This window comes from Gorilla gorilla, chromosome 1 (assembly GCF_029281585.2).
Source record: "Gorilla gorilla gorilla isolate KB3781 chromosome 1, NHGRI_mGorGor1-v2.1_pri, whole genome shotgun sequence".
Taxonomy (NCBI): domain Eukaryota; kingdom Metazoa; phylum Chordata; class Mammalia; order Primates; family Hominidae; genus Gorilla; species Gorilla gorilla.
Genome location: NC_073224.2, coordinates 80215249 through 80236215, shown reverse-complemented (window position 1 = coordinate 80236215; position 20967 = coordinate 80215249). Strand labels below are relative to the sequence as shown.

General features: G+C 44.1%; 1 protein-coding gene across 1 annotated transcript in view; it reads left to right on the top strand.

The window, feature by feature from the left end:
* The first annotated feature begins 1676 nt into the window (after positions 1 to 1676).
* PAPPA2 (pappalysin 2) overlaps positions 1677 to 20967 on the top strand; it is a 298990-nt gene continuing 279699 nt past the window's right edge. Inside the window, exon 1 of the mRNA XM_004027950.5 lies at positions 1677 to 3570. Within this exon, the coding sequence (XP_004027999.1) occupies positions 2652 to 3570 (919 nt within the window). The 5' untranslated portion in view covers positions 1677 to 2651. The remainder of the gene's footprint in view (positions 3571 to 20967) is intronic.

The following is a 20967-nucleotide window of genomic DNA, read 5'->3' as shown; positions in this document are numbered from 1 at the left end:
ACATTAAAAGGGGGAGAAAAGCAGGCGGAATTCTTCTTCCTGGCTGTGTTATCCCTCCTTCCTGAAATGAATGGTAGGAAACCTTTTTCTGAGGGTTACGGGGTGGCATGCGGGAGGGGGAAGTTTACTTCTTTTCTTACCTGAGTATCTTCCCTTTACTTGAACTAAACCTCCTCTCTTCCTTCCCTCCTTTCTTTTCTGCTTTCTCTCTCTCTCTTTCTCTCTCTCCCCTCTGCTTTCCTGGTTTTCTCTATATCCCCCTCCCTAGAGCCCTAATCTTTATTCTTGAGCTGCTTCAGAAAGAGAGGGAGAGAGAGAGAGAAAACTGAGTCAAAAGTGAAGGGAAGGAAAAAGGGCAGTCTAGGATTGAGGGGTATCTGCTTAGTAACATCCATGTGCCTGAGTTGATATCTTCTTGGGGGACTTGCATCGAGGCTCCAGTGGATGCTACATAAGGAAACAGGACATGCTGGGGATGAGGTGTTTAAGATACAGCATTTATAATGCAAACAAGTCAGTTCTTAGCTGGGGTAGAGGAGTTTAGAAGATGATGAGGAGACTCAAGGCAGAAGAGGCAGTGCGATCTTACTCCAGAGTATGTGGACTGCATGTTTTAGATGTGGGCAACACAAGCAGTGACTTTAAAAGTGTAAGTGATTTTTCTTATTATGTGAATGAAGGACCCAATGTGTTTCTCTACTGTTTTGTACCACCTGTGGTCAGATATCCTTACTTGTGTTAAGAATTCAGAACCATGCCGTGTGTTTGTCCATGTATACATGCGTGTATTTGTGTACATGCACATGCACTTAGGGGGTGGGGGCCCTTTGAGAAAGCCTTTATCTAGGCATCTAGGCAAACACTGCATAGGTTAAAATTATGACATTTTCTTCCCCATCCTTTCCATCCATTTCAAATCAATTGGAAACATGGTTGCTTGGGTCTAGCTGTTCATTTTTGTAAATTACTTATTTTGAACATCTCATTTGTTTATTTGCTCACTCAGCATATGGTGACTTTTAGTAACTTCAGATTGAGAAACTTCTGAGATAAAAAGAAGACCTATGTAGTATGAATTCATGGCATTTCCATTTAGTACTTCTCACAGCAGGATACTTGATTTCTCCTTTCTCCCATGTCCGATTTAAAGTGAATTTAAGGTATTGTTCTTTTAAATCCCAAATGATTGATCAAAGTAAGAAAAAATACTTTGTTTTGTTTGTGACAAAACAAAAGAAAGATACAAGGGATCCCTAAAAGGTTAGTGTGGGCTTATTAGGCAGTAGGTAGATCTGTTCACAGTAAGTGTGTGTGTGTGTGTGTGTGTGTGTGTGTGTGTGTGTGTGAGAGAGAGAGACAGAGGGAGAATACACACAGAGAAGAGTACTCCAAAACAGTATTGATTCTTTGCTATTGATTGTGTAGGCTGCGGCTGCTGAAAGAGAAAGCCCGAGATGTTTACTGGGGAAACCAAGAGTAGCGTCTGTCCCCTGTGCCTTGGTGAGGTGGGGAGGTTTTCAGGAGGAAGGAGGGGACAGGGAGGAGTAGGTGGAGTGATGCATTGAACTTACTAGCTTTGACATCATCATTGTCTTTAAATGAAAACAAAAACAAAAACAAAAAACAAGAAGATATTTACAGGCAGACAGGGAGCCAAGGGGAGCAGGAGAGACTGGAGAGAACAGGTCCCCTGAAGTGTATGCTCTTCTTTTTGCTCTTTTCCCGATCTTCCCAGGAACCCACAAGACTCCCAGAAGGTGAAGTTAAGAGCTCCCAGACTCATAAGGTTATTAGAACAGCAAACTGGCACCCCAAAGAACTTTACGGAGACTTGCAACCTACCAACAAGTTGGATGAGGGATTAAAAGCCTTCAACAACCAACAACCCCAAGCATCAAACTGAAGGAAACATTCTAACCTTCACAGACAGACTGGAGGCTGGATGGGGACCTGGCTGAAGACATCTGGAGAATGAAAGTTAAGTACCAGCTTGGATTTTTGTGCCCCTAGATTATTTTTGCATTTTAAAATAAGAAGCATCAAATTGCGTGTCTCTGTGTAAAAGTTCTAGCAATTTGTTTTAAGGTGAACTTATTTTGGCTTAGGGACTACAAAAAGAGAAGGTAATTCCTAGGGAAGGAAGAAGAGAAAGAAATGAAAATTAGAGAATAAGATTATTTTGAATGACTTCAGGTAGCGAGGAGTGTGTGTTTGTGAGTGTGTATTTGAGAGACTTGGCTCATGCCTGTGGGTCTTCTCTTCTAGTATCAGTGAGGGGAGGGATTATTGAAGAAGAAGGGTGAAAAAAAAAAGAAAGAAATCTGAGCTTTCTGGGAGGAAATTCAAAGGAACCAAAAGAAATTAACTTCGTTCTGCAAGGACTAAAATACAGCAAGAGGAGAGAGGTCAAGCGAGAAGCGTGCGGGAAGCACACGCGCTGGGGAGGCATAGAAGCCACACTGGCAGAGCGGCCAGCACAGGTAGCCAGCAGAGGCATTCTTGGGGCTATTTGAAAAAGTTTGGTCTGTGAACAAAACAGTTTCCCTGGTGACTGCAAATCCATTGCTAGCTGCCTCTTTTTCGTCTGCCCATCACTCTGGTGTGGTACCCAGAAGCTGACTTCTGGTTCTGTAGAAAGAGCTAGGGGAGGTATGATGTGCTTAAAGATCCTAAGAATAAGCCTGGCGATTTTGGCTGGGTGGGCTCTCTGTTCTGCCAACTCTGAGCTGGGCTGGACACGCAAGAAATCCTTGGTTGAGAGGGAACACCTGAATCAGGTGCTGTTGGAAGGAGAACGTTGTTGGCTGGGGGCCAAGGTTCGAAGACCCAGAGCATCTCCACAGCATCACCTCTTTGGAGTCTACCCCAGCAGGGCTGGGAACTACCTAAGGCCCTACCCCGTGGGGGAGCAAGAAATCCATCATACAGGACGCAGCAAACCAGACACTGAAGGAAATGCTGTGAGCCTTGTTCCCCGAGACCTGACTGAAAATCCAGCAGGACTGAGGGGTGCAGTTGAACAGCCGGCTGCCCCATGGGTAGGGGATAGTCCTATTGGGCAATCTGAGCTGCTGGGAGATGATGACGCTTATCTCGGCAATCAAAGATCCAAGGAGTCTCTAGGTGAGGCCGGGATTCAGAAAGGCTCAGCCATGGCTGCCACTACTACCACCGCCATTTTCACAACCCTGAACGAACCCAAACCAGAGACCCAAAGGAGGGGCTGGGCCAAGTCCAGGCAGCGTCGCCAAGTGTGGAAGAGGCGGGCGGAAGATGTGCAGGGAGACTCCGGTATCTCTTCACATTTCCAACCTTGGCCCAAGCATTCCCTTAAACACAGGGTCAAAAAGAGTCCACTGGAGGAAAGCAACCAAAATGGTGGAGAGGGCTCCTACCGAGAAGCAGAGACCTTTAACTCCCAAGTAGGACTGCCCATCTTATACTTCTCTGGGAGGCGGGAGCGGCTGCTGCTGCGTCCAGAAGTGCTGGCTGAGATTCCCCGGGAGGCGTTCACAGTGGAAGCCTGGGTTAAACCGGAGGGAGGACAGAACAACCCAGCCATCATCGCAGGTAACACCCTTCTCCTGGGCTTTCTGAAATCCTGAGGGTATGGCTGGCTTTATTTCTGACGGGTTAGACATAGGGAGCGTGGATGGGAAGGGGACCCAACAGGAAAGCCAGAAAGGGCTAGCCAGGGAGAGGGGGAAGGACCTTTATTAATCAGCACGGCAGGATTCCAGACACCATCAAAAAGGAGATAATGACTCTAGCCATATCAGCCTCTGTACCTTGTATTGATCTCATGTCCTTCTATACATTGTGCTTGCACTTAGGAGACTTCAGCTCTCTTACCTCTCTTTAAAGGGATAGAGCTCCTTGGTTCTTTGCCAAAAGAGAAGGGGTGTCACACTCCATTTCCGGTAGACCAATATGAGATACCCAGGCAACCTTGAAGACAGATGAGAATCCAAGGACCTGAGCAATGAGTCATGCCTGGGCTGGTCCAGGTGGTGAGGAAACAAGGCTGCTAGGTACACAGCCGTCAGGTCCTGCCTGGTTTCCTTTTCTCTGAGTGCACTGGATCTTGGCAGAAAGGTGCCCTCTGGTCCAGGTCCTGGAGGTCCGTCCACTTTGTCACAACAATCGTGTGTCCAGCTCAGGAACAGTAGGGTCCACTGGAAAAAGTGAGCACTTACAAGCCAAGATCCCGACTTCTAGGCCTGCTGTTGTTGTAAGAAGGACCTAAAAAATGAAACCTTTTATAACTCCATGATTTTGTTCAGGAGCACTGGTCTGGGAACATGACCCACATTTGTTTGCACTACACACAGATCTTGCTTTTCATGGAAAGTCACCCAGAAGGGCAAAGAAAAATGAGGTTAAGAGTAACTGTTCCCTGTTGCCTTACTGGGAAAGTTGGAATGAAGCAAGGGGTCATGGATTAGACATGATATTTCATCATTTAGTACCTGATCCTTTTGAATTCCCCATGACAGAACCTAACACAAAGCAAGGTGCACAGTAGAACCATATAATCTGCTTAATTTGAATTATCCACAGTGCTCTTTCATGTTTTCCAGTCCCATTATATTGATGGGGAAACTGAGGCAATAAAAGGCATGCCAGGCAGGCTGGGAATAGAACTCCAGGACACTTGAATCGCTTGAAAATTTTCTGAATTAAGAAAAAATTCTCAGGTTACTGGATGCCCGCAAAGTTTCAGACTAGGGAAAGAAGTCGGCAAGGAGGGAGCCTCTTTCAAGGGGGTGTTGCTGGAACATCCCTTCCGGACACTCTGTCTCCCCCTCTTTGGCTGTGACTTCTCCTTCGGAAGCTGGGATTCCCAGACACTGAGCATTCTCAAGTCTTGTGGTTTTGCTGTATTTTATTTTTGGGTGGGAGAGGGAGTGGGGAAAGGGGAGAAATAAGGGTTGGGCTATAAGTTAGGTGGGGGAAGAGAAAGAGTAGAAGGAAATCCTTATTCTGGGGCCAAATGGAAGAAATAATGAGATGATTATCTGATCAGAGTTGGCAGCTCCACAATTTCTCCCAGATGACATCTTCTTGCTGTTTAATCTTGCTTCCTAGTACCCATCTGCCAGGGAAACTGTGTGCTTGCAGTCTAGACTAAGACCCACGACTCTGCTTACCCCTCCTCTTGCAGTAGCAACATAAAGACCGGGGATCAATTCCCTGGCTGAAAAAAATGAGAGAAAGATCCAATAGGAGTCTATGTGGGAGGCTCTAAGGGGCTACTGCTTTGGATTACTAGAGGCCAAACCTGGGGAAACTTGACCCCTGTCCTGTCCCTCCTGTGTCCTGTCTGATGCTCTGCACAGAGGAAAGCAGTGTCATGATTTGATTCCAGTTACAGCATTTCTTGTGGCACCTCCCCCATCCCCACCCCAGGACGTCTTTCTCCCTTGCCCACCTGTCCACCACCTCCAACTGCTGCCAACACTGCCACAGCACACACTCAGATCCTTCTCTAAAGTGCCCGTCTGAACTCTTTGAACCGTAAGCATGTAAAATTGGGAAGGAAATCTTTTGCAGACTGTCTAGCTTCTGAATTTTCCTTCTCTTCAAATCAAAGTGTCCCTTGTGGTGTACCGGTATTTCCCCCCCTAAGTCTACACCAGAAAGGTTGAGGGCAGGGAATGCCCAGGGCTATCTCATCTCCACTTACAACTCTATATTTTTCTTTAGATTTCTGTACATCAGAAAATATTCAGTAAAGATGTAGGGTAAAGGTCTGGGAAAGATGGAGGTTGGAAACATGGTTTCATTCTTTGTGATTCTAGCAACAGGGCTCCTGAGGGCTTGGGCATCCTTGTGTACTCACTGTGCTTAGCTGCTTACACTTCACCTGTGCTCTCCATGCCTGAGAACCATGATGTTGCCAAAGGCATTTGCCCTAATCTACTCATGCCTGTGGACAGACCAGTCCATCTTCCTTCTCTTACCACACAGCACTCGCCCCTGAGCTGGTCATTGTCTATTCCTACGATGGCTGGCCTTCACCTATGCAGAATGACAATAGAATCATGTCCCTGGGAGCCACATACAATTCAGCAATTCTGCTGTTCCACTTGGAATGATCCGAGGTGCTGCAAGACTTGGCCCCTACACTTTTTTCAACAGCTCTCAAAGCGTAGCTTCTACCTACTCAACTTAAACCCAGTTTCCCAATCCTTAATCTGCCCAATTTAGGGCATTTTTTATTCAACAGAGACTTCAAGCAATGCAGCCATAGCAATTTACAGAGGAACATTCCCCTCCCCAGCCCCAGATGTGGGGGTCTTAGAGGATACTTTCTACACGGAACACTAGGTGGCAGTGTTGCTTCATTCACAGGAGAGTAGGCAGCCACGTAGTGGGGAATGTCTCTGATTTCTTGGAGGACTGTCCTGCCCTGGCTCTGGGCTGTGTGTATTTAATTGTCCTCTCCCAGAATGTTGTTCGTTGGCATCCCTTGGGGTCAGCTTTATGCAAGTGTTTTTTGCGGGGCTTATGTGAAAGGGCAAAAGTGACATTTTTGGGGTTGTGACTAACTTGCACTTTAGCAACTAGTAAAGAAAAGAAAATCAACTAAAGTTTCCCCTCTCCCTCCCCCACTCCAAACTCCCACATTCTTCCAAAATAGAAACTTGAATTCCAGAATGAATTGCCAGAATACATTTATTTAGAGTTGAGGACAACACGGAGCTCACAGGCTTTGGGTGCTGAACGTCTCTCTGGCCCTCAGAAGGGGAGGCGTGGTACCTGGGTCCCTGCAAGGTAGATCTTCTGAAGTGGCCTATTTCCCATAGCTGAGACAGAACAACCAAGGTGTAGGAGAGGACTGTGTACAACTGCTCCACTGTAGAGTCCTCTGTAAGAGTAGCTAGTCAGGGGCCTGGCAGCTCAGGGCCATGTGGCCACCTAGGAGTAGACGGAGGTCAGGAGCCCATTTGGTTGGGCCATTGGAACTGAGAACTGGACGTAAGCCAAATTCTGTCCCATCCATGTGTGTAACTTTTAAGCTCCAGCACCCAACCTTGAAACCATCCTGTTCCTTTCCCTCCTCCTCAACTTCCTTTCCTCTCTTTCAACCCCAACATACACAAAAGAGAAGATTTTAATAGGTTCCTCCTCACCCATAATTGATTTCAAATGTTCCCTGAAGTTGCCCAGCTGAGTAACCACCTGCAGCTCCAAGTTGCAGGAGACTGAGTCACTAAGTCCGTGGCAGAATTGGAGCCTGAGCCCAGGTTTCTTCATCCAACAAATATTTATTGAGTGCCTTCCATGCAAAGCACGGCAAGGCCCTGTGGGGAGCACAAAGATGTCTAAGAAACTGTCCCTGACATGAAGACAAGTTTTCCTCCTCTGAGGATCCGAGCATTAGAGTATAAGCTTGTGTAGAACTTGGGAGGCAGGCCGACCTGGCAACAGATTCCATCTCTGATGCTTATCAGGGCTGTGGTCTTTGGCGATCCATTAAGCTTTTCTATGCCTTCATTTCCTCAAATGGAAAAAGGAGAAAAATATATGTATACAAAATATCATTCCATTTAAATAAAAATGAAAAAAGCTCCAAAAAATGAAAAATAAGACGATGTCTTGCAGAGTCGTTATGATGCTTGAACAAGTCATGTATGTAAAGTGCCCACCACAGGGCTTGGCCACTGTGTTTACTCATGGCCTGGCAGGAGCTAACAGTGGGAGGCAATCATTACCGGGAGCAGCAGGTTAACCTGCTTGTCTTTGGTTCTAACCCACTAACCTATCATTTTTCCTTAGGTGGAATATTCACTTTAATTTCTTAGGAATTCAGTTTGCTAAATTGTAAAATGAGAATGATGGTAAACAGACTTTTTTTACAACACAGTCTAATGTGTTGTAAATGCAGTAGAATCAGAGGCCCCAAAGGGCTCATTTATTTTATGTAAAAAAATCCACTCTTTTTAGCCTGAGCAGTACTATTTTGAATAAATTGGACAACAGTGCTAAAGTTTTCTGGAGGCCATAAAACCTTTTGAAAATCTGATGAAAGCTATGTCCACTCCCTAGAAAAATGAACATGTTCACATAGTTCACACAACGTTCAGAGCTGTATTAGTCTGTTCTCAAGCTGCTGATAAAGACATACCTGAGACTGGGTAATTTATAAAGGAAAGAGCTTTAATGGACTCACAGTTCCACATGGCTGGGGAGGCCTCACAACAATGGCTGAAGGTGAATGAGGAGGAAAGTCATGTCTCACATGGTGGCAGGCAAGACAGCGTGTGCAGGGGAACTCCCATTTATAAAACCATGAGATCTCCTGAGACTTATTCACTATCACACGAACAGCACAGAAAAACCCACCCCCATGATTCAATTACCTCCCACCAGGTCCCTCCTGCAACATGTGAGAATTATGGGAGCTACGACTCCAGATGAGATTTGGGTGGGGACAGAGTCAAACCATATCAAGACCCTTCACGATTTCTTGATGGCCAGGGTCTGCTGACATTATGTATAAAACCTATTGTTTAAGGCCTATATTGGTAAGTGTTTTTGTTGTTGTTGTTGTTGTTTTTGACATCTAAGAAATGAGATTTCACAGAATGCTGAAACATCCCCTTCTCCCAATAAGGGAGGTTTGTACTCAAGGTGGAGGGTGTCATCCACATAGAATATGGAGCTGCATAGAAGGCAGATTCACGTAGATGTGAAGAGAATGTAAAAGGCAGGCCACGTGTGGGATCTCTCCCTTTATCCAATAGGACTCAATGACAGGTGAAGAGACAAATCTATACTTTTCCCAGAATCTTCCTGAAGATGAGGTTTGCATGGCCCTCTCCTCAGTTGCTTCTTCCTATATCACAGCAAGGTTTGAAGTCAGAGTGTTTGTCCTCCAAGAATCCTGTGGAACTGTGCAGTTCCCTCCACATTAGAACTCTGCTCCCTGGTTAGGATCCACATGTGCAGAAAAGTCATGACCACCTGCCCTAAGCATGGACGACCCATAGATGTGAGGGCTTGCTGTTGGTTTCTGGGGATGGATTTACCCACAGTGATGAGTACGAGTTGCACGAGTTGCCTTGTGTGAACAGGGCATAGCCCCTGATGGTTGTAAATTAGCATCTTTGTATAGAAGGTTTTATCATGTGGCTATATGTCCCTCAAGAAGAGAGTAACATGGAGGGACTGTATGATATCTGGTTTAAGAAGTGAAACAGACCGTGACTATGACCCTTTTTCTCGAAGCCTGTGGCCATGCCCCTCATCCCTATGGGAAAGTAATTTTCTCTATGTCTCTGCTTCCAGGGCCCTTCATGTGTGGTTTCCTAGGGTGCATATTGCTTCCTGCCTTATTTGTTATGTGCATGTCTCATTTCTATCCACTGGTAATTCCTCCAGAGCCACATGCATGTCTGATTAACTTTTGTGATTCCAAAATATCTAGCACAGTATTCGAGACTCTCAGTTATGTTTGTAGAATAGACAAAATAGAAATTTAGACAGCTGACTCCCCATTAAGGATGAATAAAAGGGTGGAGGGAACTTTCTGAAACTGGAGTCTCCTTGTGGGATCCAGGGCAGTGGCTTTCAGATTCTGTTTTTGCTGCCTAATGAGGTGTCTTAGGAGCTTCTGAGGGGAAATCACTGAGTACAGGGCTCCCTTTCCACCTTCAATAGGAGCATCCCCTCCCTTACCTGTTTCATGTGAAGGAGGGGCTTAATTACTTTAAGGAAGTTTAAACCCCAGAACTCTAGAGCAGGGGTTGGCACATTATGGCCTATGGGTCACATCAGGTCTAAAGCTGAAGCTTGTTTTTGCAAATAAAGTTTTATTGGCACACATCCACACCCATTTGGTTATGTGTTCTCTGTGGTGGCTTCCCTGCTAACTGGTGGAGGTAAGTAGTTGCAAAAGAGGCCTTCTGACCCACAAAGCCCAAAATATTTACTGTCTGGCCCTTTGTAGAAAGTTTGCTAACTCATACTTTAGAGAATTTCTTCTCAAACTTCAGTGTGAATAGAGATCAGCTGAGACTATTCTTAAGATGTCTGCCATGGCAATACACCTGGCAGCAGGTGCAACGTAAGTACGTCTTGCACAGTGCAGGCAGTTTCATGGACCAAGGACCCCAGGCGCTGTGCTCTGAAACACATCACTGCATTTTCACTGAGGCCACAGATCCCTGGGGTGGCATGGTTAAAGGCAGACCAGTTCCTGAGAGACAGTCATTGACTTTGGCTGGAGGACTCAAAAAGGCCTTGCAGGAAATTCCTTAGACTGCACTGTAGTCAACAACACTTCCATCCCACCTTCCTTCCCTCTTCTTTTTCCTTCAGAGTCAGACTTGCAGCAATGACTGATGTCTCTCCCAGCCTTTTCAGGATCTGTTTATATTTCCTCGGAATTGTCTCCCCCAGTAAAATCCTACAAATTTAATCCTGTATTGGCATCTACTTCTTGTACTAACACAACTACCTTACGCAAATGCAGATTTGGGTTCAATAGGTCTGGGGCAGCCTGAGATTCTGCATTTCTAACAGGCTTCAGGTGCCGTTGCTGTTGCTAGTATGTGGACCACAATTCAAGTTGCAAGACTCTAGACTCTTGAGTCCAAGCTCTTGAGCCCAGGGCAGAAGACAACAGACTTTTTCTGTAAAAGGACAGATAGTAAATAGTTTAGGCTTTTTGGGCCATGCAGTCTCTTTTGCAAAAAATTCAACTCTGTTGTTAGAATGTGCAAGCAGTCGTAGATGATATGTAAACACATTTCTATGCCTGTGTTCCAATAAAACTTTATTCACAAAAAGAGGTGGCAGGCTAGATTTTTCTCATGAGCAGTAGTTTGTCAACTGCTTTTTCCACCGTCCTTTTGTGCTTTGCTTTCTAGTTTCACGCTATGCAAAATAACTCCAACAGAGAGACTGTGGCACTATCAGTGGTGGGACATACCTTTTGTTCAAGTATAAACAGAACTTCCCAGATATTTCTTGCAGGAAACAAGTCATGCCAGTTTCTTGGTATGAGCATTCCAGGCAGAGTTTATATTTATTTCTTTTCTTTTCTTTTTTTTTTTTTTTAGAAAGAAGCATACTGAGATGTAACTTATCTTAAAGTTCACGTGTTTAAAGTGTACAAATAATGTCTTTAGTATTCTTACAGACTTATCTCAACCTATTATCTCAATTATCTCAATCTAATTTTAGAATATTTTAGTGGCACCCAAAAGAAATGCTGTACGCATTAGCCCTACCCACTTCCCTCCCCTCCTTTCCAAATCCACCATAGCCATAGCCATCAGCAACCTACTCTCTATCTCTATAGATTTGCCTATTCTGTGTATTTCATAAAAATGGGATTATACAATGTATGATCTTTTGTGGCTGGCTTCTTTCACTTGAGGCTTATCCATGTTGCAGCATGTATTGGCACTTCATTCCTTTTTATTGTTAAGTAATATCCCATGCATATACTACATTTTGTGTATCCAGTCTTCAATTACTGGATATTCTGGTTGTTTCCACTTTTTGGCTGTTATGAACATTGTGCACAAGTGGATATTTTTCTATTTCTTTTGATTAGATACCTAGGAGTGGAATTTCTGGGTCATATGGTGGCTATATATTAAACATTTTGAGGCCCTACCAGACTACCAAAGTGGCTGCACAATTTAGTAATCCCCATCAATGCATGGAGGTTTGGTTTTATGCCTCTGACCCTCTAAAATGAAATGGGGGCTGGGCACAGTGGCTCACGCCTGTAAATCTAGCACTTTGGGAGGCTGAGGCAGGCAGATCGCTTGAGGCCAGGAGTTCAAGACCAGCCTGGGAAATATGACGAAACCCCATCTCTACAAAACATACAAAAATTAGCTGGGTGTAGTGACATGCACCTGCGGTCCCAGCTACTCAGGAGGCTGAGGTGGGGGGATCACCTGAGCCTGGTGAGGTGGAGTCTGCAGTGAGCCATGACTGTGCCGCTGCGCTCCAGCCTGGGGGACAGAATGAGAACCTGTCTCAATAAAATAAAATGGGCTTCTGCGACATCACTGGGGAGTATGGTTTGGCCACTGCTAGCATCTGAGAATACTTCAGTGGTCTTGGAGAAATGTGCCATTGTTGCACAATGAGGAGAGACATCTGGGCTCTGATGCTGACGCCTCTGAAATAGCAGGGAGTCCTTCCTAGTTGAAGTGGGTTCTCTCACCAAGCTCCCTCTTCTAGCTTCTTGAAGGTATCCTAAGATGGGCCTTTTCTTCCCTGAACCTTCACCTTTGGCCTGAAGTGTATTACTTGCCATTACCTGCAACCTGGCTGAACCCTCAATGATAGGCATACAGGAAACACTCAGGTGCTTAGAAGTCACAGTGCATCAGATTCTGATGCAGCAGCACCTTCAGAAAGAAAAAGAGAAGAGAAACCAAGGGGAGAAGGGAAGATGAAGCTCACATAGCTCACATAGCTGTGAACTTTCTCCTAGATTCCAGCTCTATGTCTGGCCCCAGCTGGGTTCTTTGGCAGACCGTTCAGGGTTTGGTGTCTGACTCACAGGGTTAGATCTGGGCCTTTGGGGTCGTCCAGTCGTTTGGGGTGCAGGTGGGGGAAGGAGAATCACTTCCAGGCAGTGGCGTAGAGGGGTTTTCTGTAAGAATGGCCTGTGATTATCCTATTCACCACACTCCAGCTTCAGTGCCTGGCACCTGTTACTGCTTTTCCTCTCCTCATTCCCCAATTTTCATTTACTGTAAAAGATTATCTTCCTGGTCCTTTGCATCTTAGGGAGACAATGCAGTGGATGAGGCTTTGACTGACCCAGGTGGCACCATTAGCTGCTCACCTCCCCATCCTCTGGGAGCTGTGTGTTCTTTCTCAGACCACAGGAATGAGATGGAAACCCATGGAGACTCTGGTGTAGTTCTGGGGTGGAGCAAAGATTGTCAGGTTGGAAATATTCAGGAGTGACAGAGGCAGGGCTGGAAAGTAGGAATCACTTTTGGCAGCCCACATACATCCAACTATTCTCTTGTCACCAGCAATAATTTGTCCTTCCTCACCTCCTGCCTCCTCCTTTTTGCACTTCTTTCTTGTTTCTTTGGGCTGACCATGTGATTCACTCAGAATGTGTGTGCCAGGAGGTCTGACTCCTCTTTCCTGTTCCAATCTGTGCCTTGAGGAGGCCAAATAAACACTTTATTTGGTGTTTACTAACAGAAAGGCAACACCTTAGTTTGGCTTCTGAGCCTGTATACCCTGCACATCCATTAGCTTCAGTTCCTGATGTCATAAACAAGGACACAGATTCCATACTTTCGCTCTTGAGTACATGGAATTACATTATTCTGGGGGCTCATGAGATTTGTTTCAGCTCACATCATACACCCCCTGGCCCTAGCACCTTCCAGAAAGCATATTTCTATGCTAAGTTTGTATCCAAAAAAATAACAGCATCGTTTCTTTCCCATGTTTACTACCTGTCTCAAAACAACCTTCCTTTTTGGATTTTTTAAAGAGAACATCCAGTAAAGAAAACTCAGTGGGCAAACAAAAACATCCTAGTTCTCTTTATGAGTCAGAATTGAGTGGTGAAGAAAAGTGGTTCTGCCCAAATATAAAATGTGGAAACTGGAACCCAAAGTCTCAGAACATTTGAAGTATTGCCATGGCAACTGGTTGGGCTATCAAGACGAGCAAGTATGGCTCATTTCTGCATTAGAAATCCAGTTACCTGATCAGAAGGAACGTTGCAGAGCCTATAAGTTAATCAGTTAGTGAGTCATCATTCAAGTGGTGACTCAGCATTTGCTAACTTTCCTACAAATAATTGCTCTACATTCTGGGAAGGTTATAAAAGTAGTTTAGTTTTATTTGTTCATTCAATATTTATTGAGCTTCTATTAAGTGAAATATCAAGCCTTTAACCACATGTTGGGGAATCAAGAACTACTAAGGCAGGAGTTATGCCTGGAAGGTGCTCAGAATTTAGGCCTGTAAACTGTAAACGGATTATTAAATTTGTTTTAATAACAAATTATATGTGTATATGTAAACAGATTATTACAGCCTGGCTGCTGAGAGTGACTGGTCCTGCCTGGATAAACCAAAGGATTTCTTGAGGCTAGGAAAGGAGAGCTGGTAACCAGAGAAACAGAACGAGTACTGGGGAGTAGCAGAATTAGGGCAAAGAGAAAATGATAGTTTTCAAAGTGTCAGATGGCACAGGAGCACCCAATAAGATATCAGGCCTAAAGTAGGTGCATTGGATTTAGCAGTCAGGGAATCATGGATGACTTTAGGGAGAGCAGTTTCACACCTCAGTTGTGGGTGCATCCACATCACATTAAGTAGAGATATGAATGAGAGGTAAAGGAGTGAAGACAAGGATTGCACTCTATGCAGAAACTTGGCTGTGATGGAAGGGGCGGAGGAGATGTCAGAAGTAGATATGGGTTCAGAGAGATTTTATTTTAAATTCAGAAAGATGCAAGACTCAAGGTCTTGTATTAAAGAACTGGTCATCTAAAGTAGGAGACAGCATAAACACAGGAAAATGATGGTAGATAAAGTAACAGAAATATAAAGCATGCAAATGCACACTCAATCACTCTAAAAAAATCTATTGCATAAATTTTCCTTTGACAAGTGGTTCTGTAGCACTTACTCTGTGCCAAGCACTACTGTGGTCTGTTTACAAATATTAACTCACATGCTCCCCAGGACAACTCAAGGAAGAAGATGGAGAAACCAGAGCACAGACAGAAATAGGATACTGTCCAAGGTCACACAGCTGGTGCAGGCAGAGCCAAGATGTGAACCTGGACATTTGTCCTGAGAGTTCTTTTCCACTGTGCTAGGTTGTCACTATCTTTTATCTCAGAGCAGTGAGGAGTGAAGAGCCCCAACCTTCCTCAACTGAACCCTTTATCCATCTCACATCCATTGCTTGTCCTGTTTTCTGTATCTCAGCAAAGGACCAAGAACTCTAGGAGTTCCTGTCTCACATCACTGCCCCTCACTCTCCACATGACATGTAATGCCAGTAATCAGTCACCAAATCCTGTCTGGTTGGCCTCTTCAGTTTCTTTTGGCCCTGTTGTGTTCATCCCAATAACCAAACTAAAGCTAAGTTTTGGTCACAATAATTCTGACTGTCTCTAACCCGAGAGATCAATTTATTCTTCAGCTGTTTGATTGCAACCAAGAGGAGCATTTTCAAATACAAAGCAGCTCAAGTCACTTTCCTGCCTACAACCATCAGAAGACTCTGCTGCACCCTCAGGATAAAGTTCAGCTTCCTTAAGGTGTCATATGAAACCCTTCTTACCTTTTCAATCTCATCACTGACTCTACAATAGACACACACATACCCATGCATACTCATGTGTACACATGCATGCACATATATACAGGCACACTCACACAAACTTGCACATCCATATGTACACACGTGCACACATGTGCACAGATATACATGCACACCCACCCACACACCCACACCTTCATATATGATACAATCATGCTCTCACACCATGCTCACATGCACTCACGCATATACTTCCAGGCCAATTTCTAGCAACACCAAACCACTAGCAGTGCCACAGATACAGCACTCTCCCTGGCCTCTAGCCCCTGATGTCTATCCTTTGTAATTTTTCTCCTAATATGAAACCACTCCCCAAAACCACATGCACCTGAATTGTTCTTATTTAACCCCCTAGATTTTTAGTGAATATGACATCTCTTTCAGGAACTCTTCCTTGGCCTCTCTAAAGACTGATTTAGGTTTGCTTATGTTTTCCTGATACCTTGTACTGTGCCTTATCAAGACACTAAGAGAAACCTACTGTAATTTCCATTTTACTTCTCATTAATTGAACACAAGCTCATTGAGCTCCTACTGTCTGCCAGGCACTGGACTGGGTGTTTGACGTTAAATAAGCAGACATGGTTCCACTGCCCAGTCATTTCTATTCTAGGCTAGCTCCCACTGGGCTGTAAGCTGTCTGGGGTCAGAGGCTGCATCTGTTCCTTGCTGCCTTCCTAGCATCTAGTACTTTGTCAGTTAATAACAAATAACTCATTCAATATGTATTTGATAGGAGGATGAAGGATGAACTAATTCTATTTGGAAGTAGGCACATGAAAACCTGGCAATCTTTAAGTTCTATTGATGTTGAAGATGACTAGGAAGTTTAAATTCCCCTCAGTAGTATCTAGAAGGAGGAGTTATCCTCATCTTCTACCTCAACTGCCCCTTCCTCATCCCCACAAATCTAGGTATACCTGACAAATGTAGACTAGGAATTTGTCTCCTAGAAAAACTGGATATAATTTACAACTTGGTCTAACTATGTTTATTTCTAAACTTTCAGAAATTATCTTTTCTATTTATTTGCTTCTTCTAGGTTGTCTTTTTCTCATTCTCATAGAACTTTTGTTTTGTGCACATTATTCCCGTGGGCGGGAGGAAGAGGAGTGTATATACCTAGAGAAAGGTAGATCTTGCTACCTGAAGAAGAAGCCACCGGGGGCCAGGAAACTCTGCTTCAGTTCCAAGTCTCTCCAGCATTTGCACCTTCTCCGGCCCTTTGAAAATCTGGAGTTTTAAAAACTCTCTTTTGGGGGGGGTGAAATTCTTTTAACATCAAATGTGTTTATAGACAGTTCCTAGCTGAGTTTATTTATTAGCCATTTGCTCACTCACTAATTCATTTATTCAACTGATGCTTCTTGAGCACAAAGTAGGTATTCAATTACTATTTTTGAAATTAACTCCAACTTCATGCAGAATAATAGTAAACACTAACCACAGCAGAGCTCTATTTTAGACATTGTTTGTTTCAAGGCACATTAATAACTTGAAATAATTGCACAATAGAATATTCTTATAATCCTTATAATACAACCCATGGCATGGATCCTGAAGATAAAAGGGAACTTGGGCAATGCTCCCTCCTGGGTGTGGCAGCCTTGCTGGGCCTTTGGACCACCTCCTTGTGCCCCCTCCTCTGCCATGGCTGGTCCCTGGCTGAGGTCAGGCAGGTGACAGCCAGGTGCCATGGCAGAGGAGGGGGCACAAGGAGGTGGTCCCAGCCCCTCTGGCTCTCTGCTTACAGCATTTCTGGGAACTTAGCAGCTGTGTCCTCTACTGTGGTGTGCTGCCAAAAGCCAAGCACATTTGAGGAAGGCAGCTGTTCGTTTTGCCATTCCCCGCCCTTCTGTGAACATCTCCTCTCCCGACCCTGCCTCCCTACACTGCTACTGTCCTCTCTTCCACACTGTTCTCCCTTCCTGAAAGTCCAAGCTGCTTAGCAGTGGAAGCCTTCAGATTGCCTGTAGGCTTCTGGGGGCTTCTATGGATATCCCTCATCTGTGTGCCCCTCCAACACCCAGGGCAGGACCTGCAGCAGTATGGGCAATGGCATTGAATGGACGCATGGAGGATAATCTGGTTCCTCATACACACAGAACTTGATCTCTCCTGACTCTCCAGAATGAACCATGTTCCTTTCTCTTCTCTCCACATGACCCACCCATTACCTGCTCCTTAAGTTTGTGCAAGCCATCCATCCCCTCACCTTAATTGTCCTACCTCCACCTCCTCATCCATTTAAGTTCTTCCCCTCACTGTAGTAGTTAGGAATGCAGAATCTGGAGTCTGAAGGTCTGGATTCAAGCCCTTTACTAGCTGTGGGAACTTGGCAAATTGAAGTCCCTCATCTGTAAAATGGGGGCAATGGTAATTTCTGTCTCAGAATTGTTGTGGTTAAATAAATTAATACAAACTATGTGTTGAGAGCCATGCCTGGAACATTAGGGCTTGGTTAATGCCTGTTGCTATTTCACCCTTCTGTGATGATGTGATGTCACAGAAGGGACCCAGGACTTGCTCCAAAGATGCTGCCATCCAAACTGGCCAGGTCTGGCTCATGTTCCTCATTCCCAAGGCCTTCTTTACCCATTCTAGTCCATGCAAGCTCTCCTCCTGAATGCTTGTTGCATGTATATCAATGTGATATAACTTAGCATGAAATTATTTGTAGTGAGATTTTGATTCCACAGATTCCACATAACCACTATTCTCAACTAACTATAATATTTTAGTTATTCTGATTCTTAGGAGATAGATATATGTGATTACAAGATAAATTCAAAAGAAGAATCCAGTAGAAACAAAACCTGCCCATTAACTTATGGGTTCAGCCCAATCCTTTTTACCTTCTCTGGCCACAGACTCAGGGTATGGGATAGTGAGAAGTGGTTAGAAGGCTGATGATCTTAAAGCCCTTCGAGATAAACCTTGAGATGAAGATTCCGGGCACGGACCGTCAGAACATCACAGGCCAGGTGACAACCCAGCCCATCTCTCCTTCACTGATGGGGCAGTGAGACCCAGAGAGGGAAAGTTACTTTCCTGACATTACGCAGGGGCAGACTGAGACCCCAATCCAAGTTCTTGGCTCCTAATTTGGTGTTATTTCCACTCTTCCAGGATGCCTCTGATTAATTTAAGCCTCTTACTGGAAAGCAGAAGAAAACATTTTAGAAGGAGTTTCAATAAGAAAATGTACGGCTTTAGTCCTTACTTAACCCGTGTCAATTCCTTAGATCACTTAGTTTCCTTGACCTTTCTCTTTCTCACTCAGGGGCCAAGCAGCCAAAGCTATTGCACAGCAGAGGTTGACCCAGAGGTCAGCTTTACACATCCTCTTTGAACACTGGGCTCTGAAGACTCACCTGGGTTCAATTTGAGAACACACAGACTGTTTCCTCTAGTTTCCTCTCAGACTCTCACACCAGTGGGGGACAAAAGAGACTCTGAGCCTTTAGGTTCTGATTGGCATAGTATTTGGTTTTGTGTGGTCCCTGGGTTGCCTGACATCACCAACAAGTTGCTTCTTAGAAAGCAGTCAGAGTCTCCTTGGGTTATTTGTGACCACATGGTAGAGACAAAAACAAAAAAACAAAAAACATTCAGGTATTATTAAGTGAATATGAGTAGGATGTGTACATTGAAGCAATATAAGAAACACTGGACAAATACGAATGCTGTGAAAGTCATACAATGTTTCACTTTAAGAAAACCTGACATGTGAATGTCTAACTTTAGCTGATGGATAAGCTGAGAGGTCATGTTCATTGCAATAGGATTTTCTTCATGCTTGCTTTAAATAATGTCTCCTATAATGTCCCTGGATCACTGAGAATATATTTAATACTATTTAAATACTTTCTAAGGGTAGTATTAATTCTATAAACTGTACCTGGTAACAGGAACCCCAAAGAAAATTTCTGAGAGGGATCTCAAAATTATTTATTTGACTGAGAAGAGAAACATCCGGGAAATTGGTGTGGTGCTGCTAAAGAACCTTGAGAGAGATGGGGTGAGGGTGGAGAAGTGCTGAGGCATCCTGCTGTGGGTGCCACCGGGTCTCTGTGTCTCTTCCAGGATGACAGGTGCTGGGCACTAAGCTATCTTATCAAGGTTAAGGAATGTGGCCCACTTCACACCCCCTAAGGTGTATGACTTCTTGGCTTTTGCATGAGCTATCCTCTGCATTTGGGGATGTAGATCCTGTTGTGCTACTGGAATTCCAAGCACATGAATTCCTATTTTTGTTTAGGTGGAAGATCATCTTGATAGAAAGAGAAGCCTACAGGTAGCTCTCCACTTCTGTTGAGGAACAGCCTCCGACATCTCCTCACATTCTAGATGCCCATTATGGAAACTGCAGCCGGTTAGCCATTGGACATTGATGTGCCATTTATGGAATTCCACAGTCACAGGACCAGCAGAGAATATAGAATGCTCAGGAAATTTCACACTGGTTGTTCTTGAAGGTTATTAAAAATGATCGAAATGACACTCCAAAAAAAATCACGTGTTTAAAATTACTCAGGAGGTTTCTCTTTCTCTCTCTCTGTCTCTCTCTCTGTTTTGGGGGTAATGACAAGACATAGAAAATATATTACTTTTTCAACTAAATAATTTAGTTGCAGGAAAAATAATTTAAAGTCGCTGAAATGTACTGAGATAATGGATGGTATTGGAGCAAAGTAATGACTCTAGAGAAAATTGTCCAAGATGAGAGGGGAGTGACAAGTCTGGTTATGACTCTTGATTCTTCCTGATCCCTAGTAGGTAATATCAAAGCGGATGAAAAGCTGGCATGCTTTCAGAGGGGGGCACTGTGGGCAGAGCTGTGCTAGGGCAAGTCAGTAACTGTTCTCGTTGTGGAGAGTGACTGGTGTATGTATGTGTGTGTGTTGGGTGGGAAAGGGTAATAAACGGATTTTTTTTTTTTAATTAGGGGAAGCGGAATTTTTAGAGTGTCATGTGACACATCATTGTTTGAGAGGATACCGTTGACATTTCTGCTAACTATCTCTTGTTGATTCAATCCATTAGTGAATTACTTATTTTTACCATAGGCAAGATGTTGGCCTTGATACAGATGAATGTGGAGAAGTACAAGGCAGGATTTGCCAGCTGTCAACTTATAATACAGTTGAAGATATAGGCCTATATATGTTAAAATGATAATAATATTAGCCAGGAATAATAATATGGAATATTTATTATGTGCTGAGCATAAGTACTGTGTTTTACATGTACAAATTAATTTTGTCTTCTCCAGGACCGTATAAATTAATACTATTATTATCTCCATTTACTGGATGGGGAAAATGAGGTATTGAGGATTTCTCTATGTTGCTGGAGACTGTACAGCTATTAAGTTTGGTTTATCTAGTAATTGAGCTAGTTGATCTAGCTGGTGGCTCTAGCCCCACCATTTGATTTTTTACCTAGGATATTGTTTACCATTTAAAAAAAAATTTCAATTGACTGCTGGGCAGCTCCCTTTGGCTATTTGTGGGTCTAGATCAAGGCTTAGAGAGTTTGGGAAGTTGAGAATGGGGCAGACTTGTCCTGGGAGATTCTCATGAGGCTCCTGAAGCTATTGGCTACTCTCTGGAAGGCAC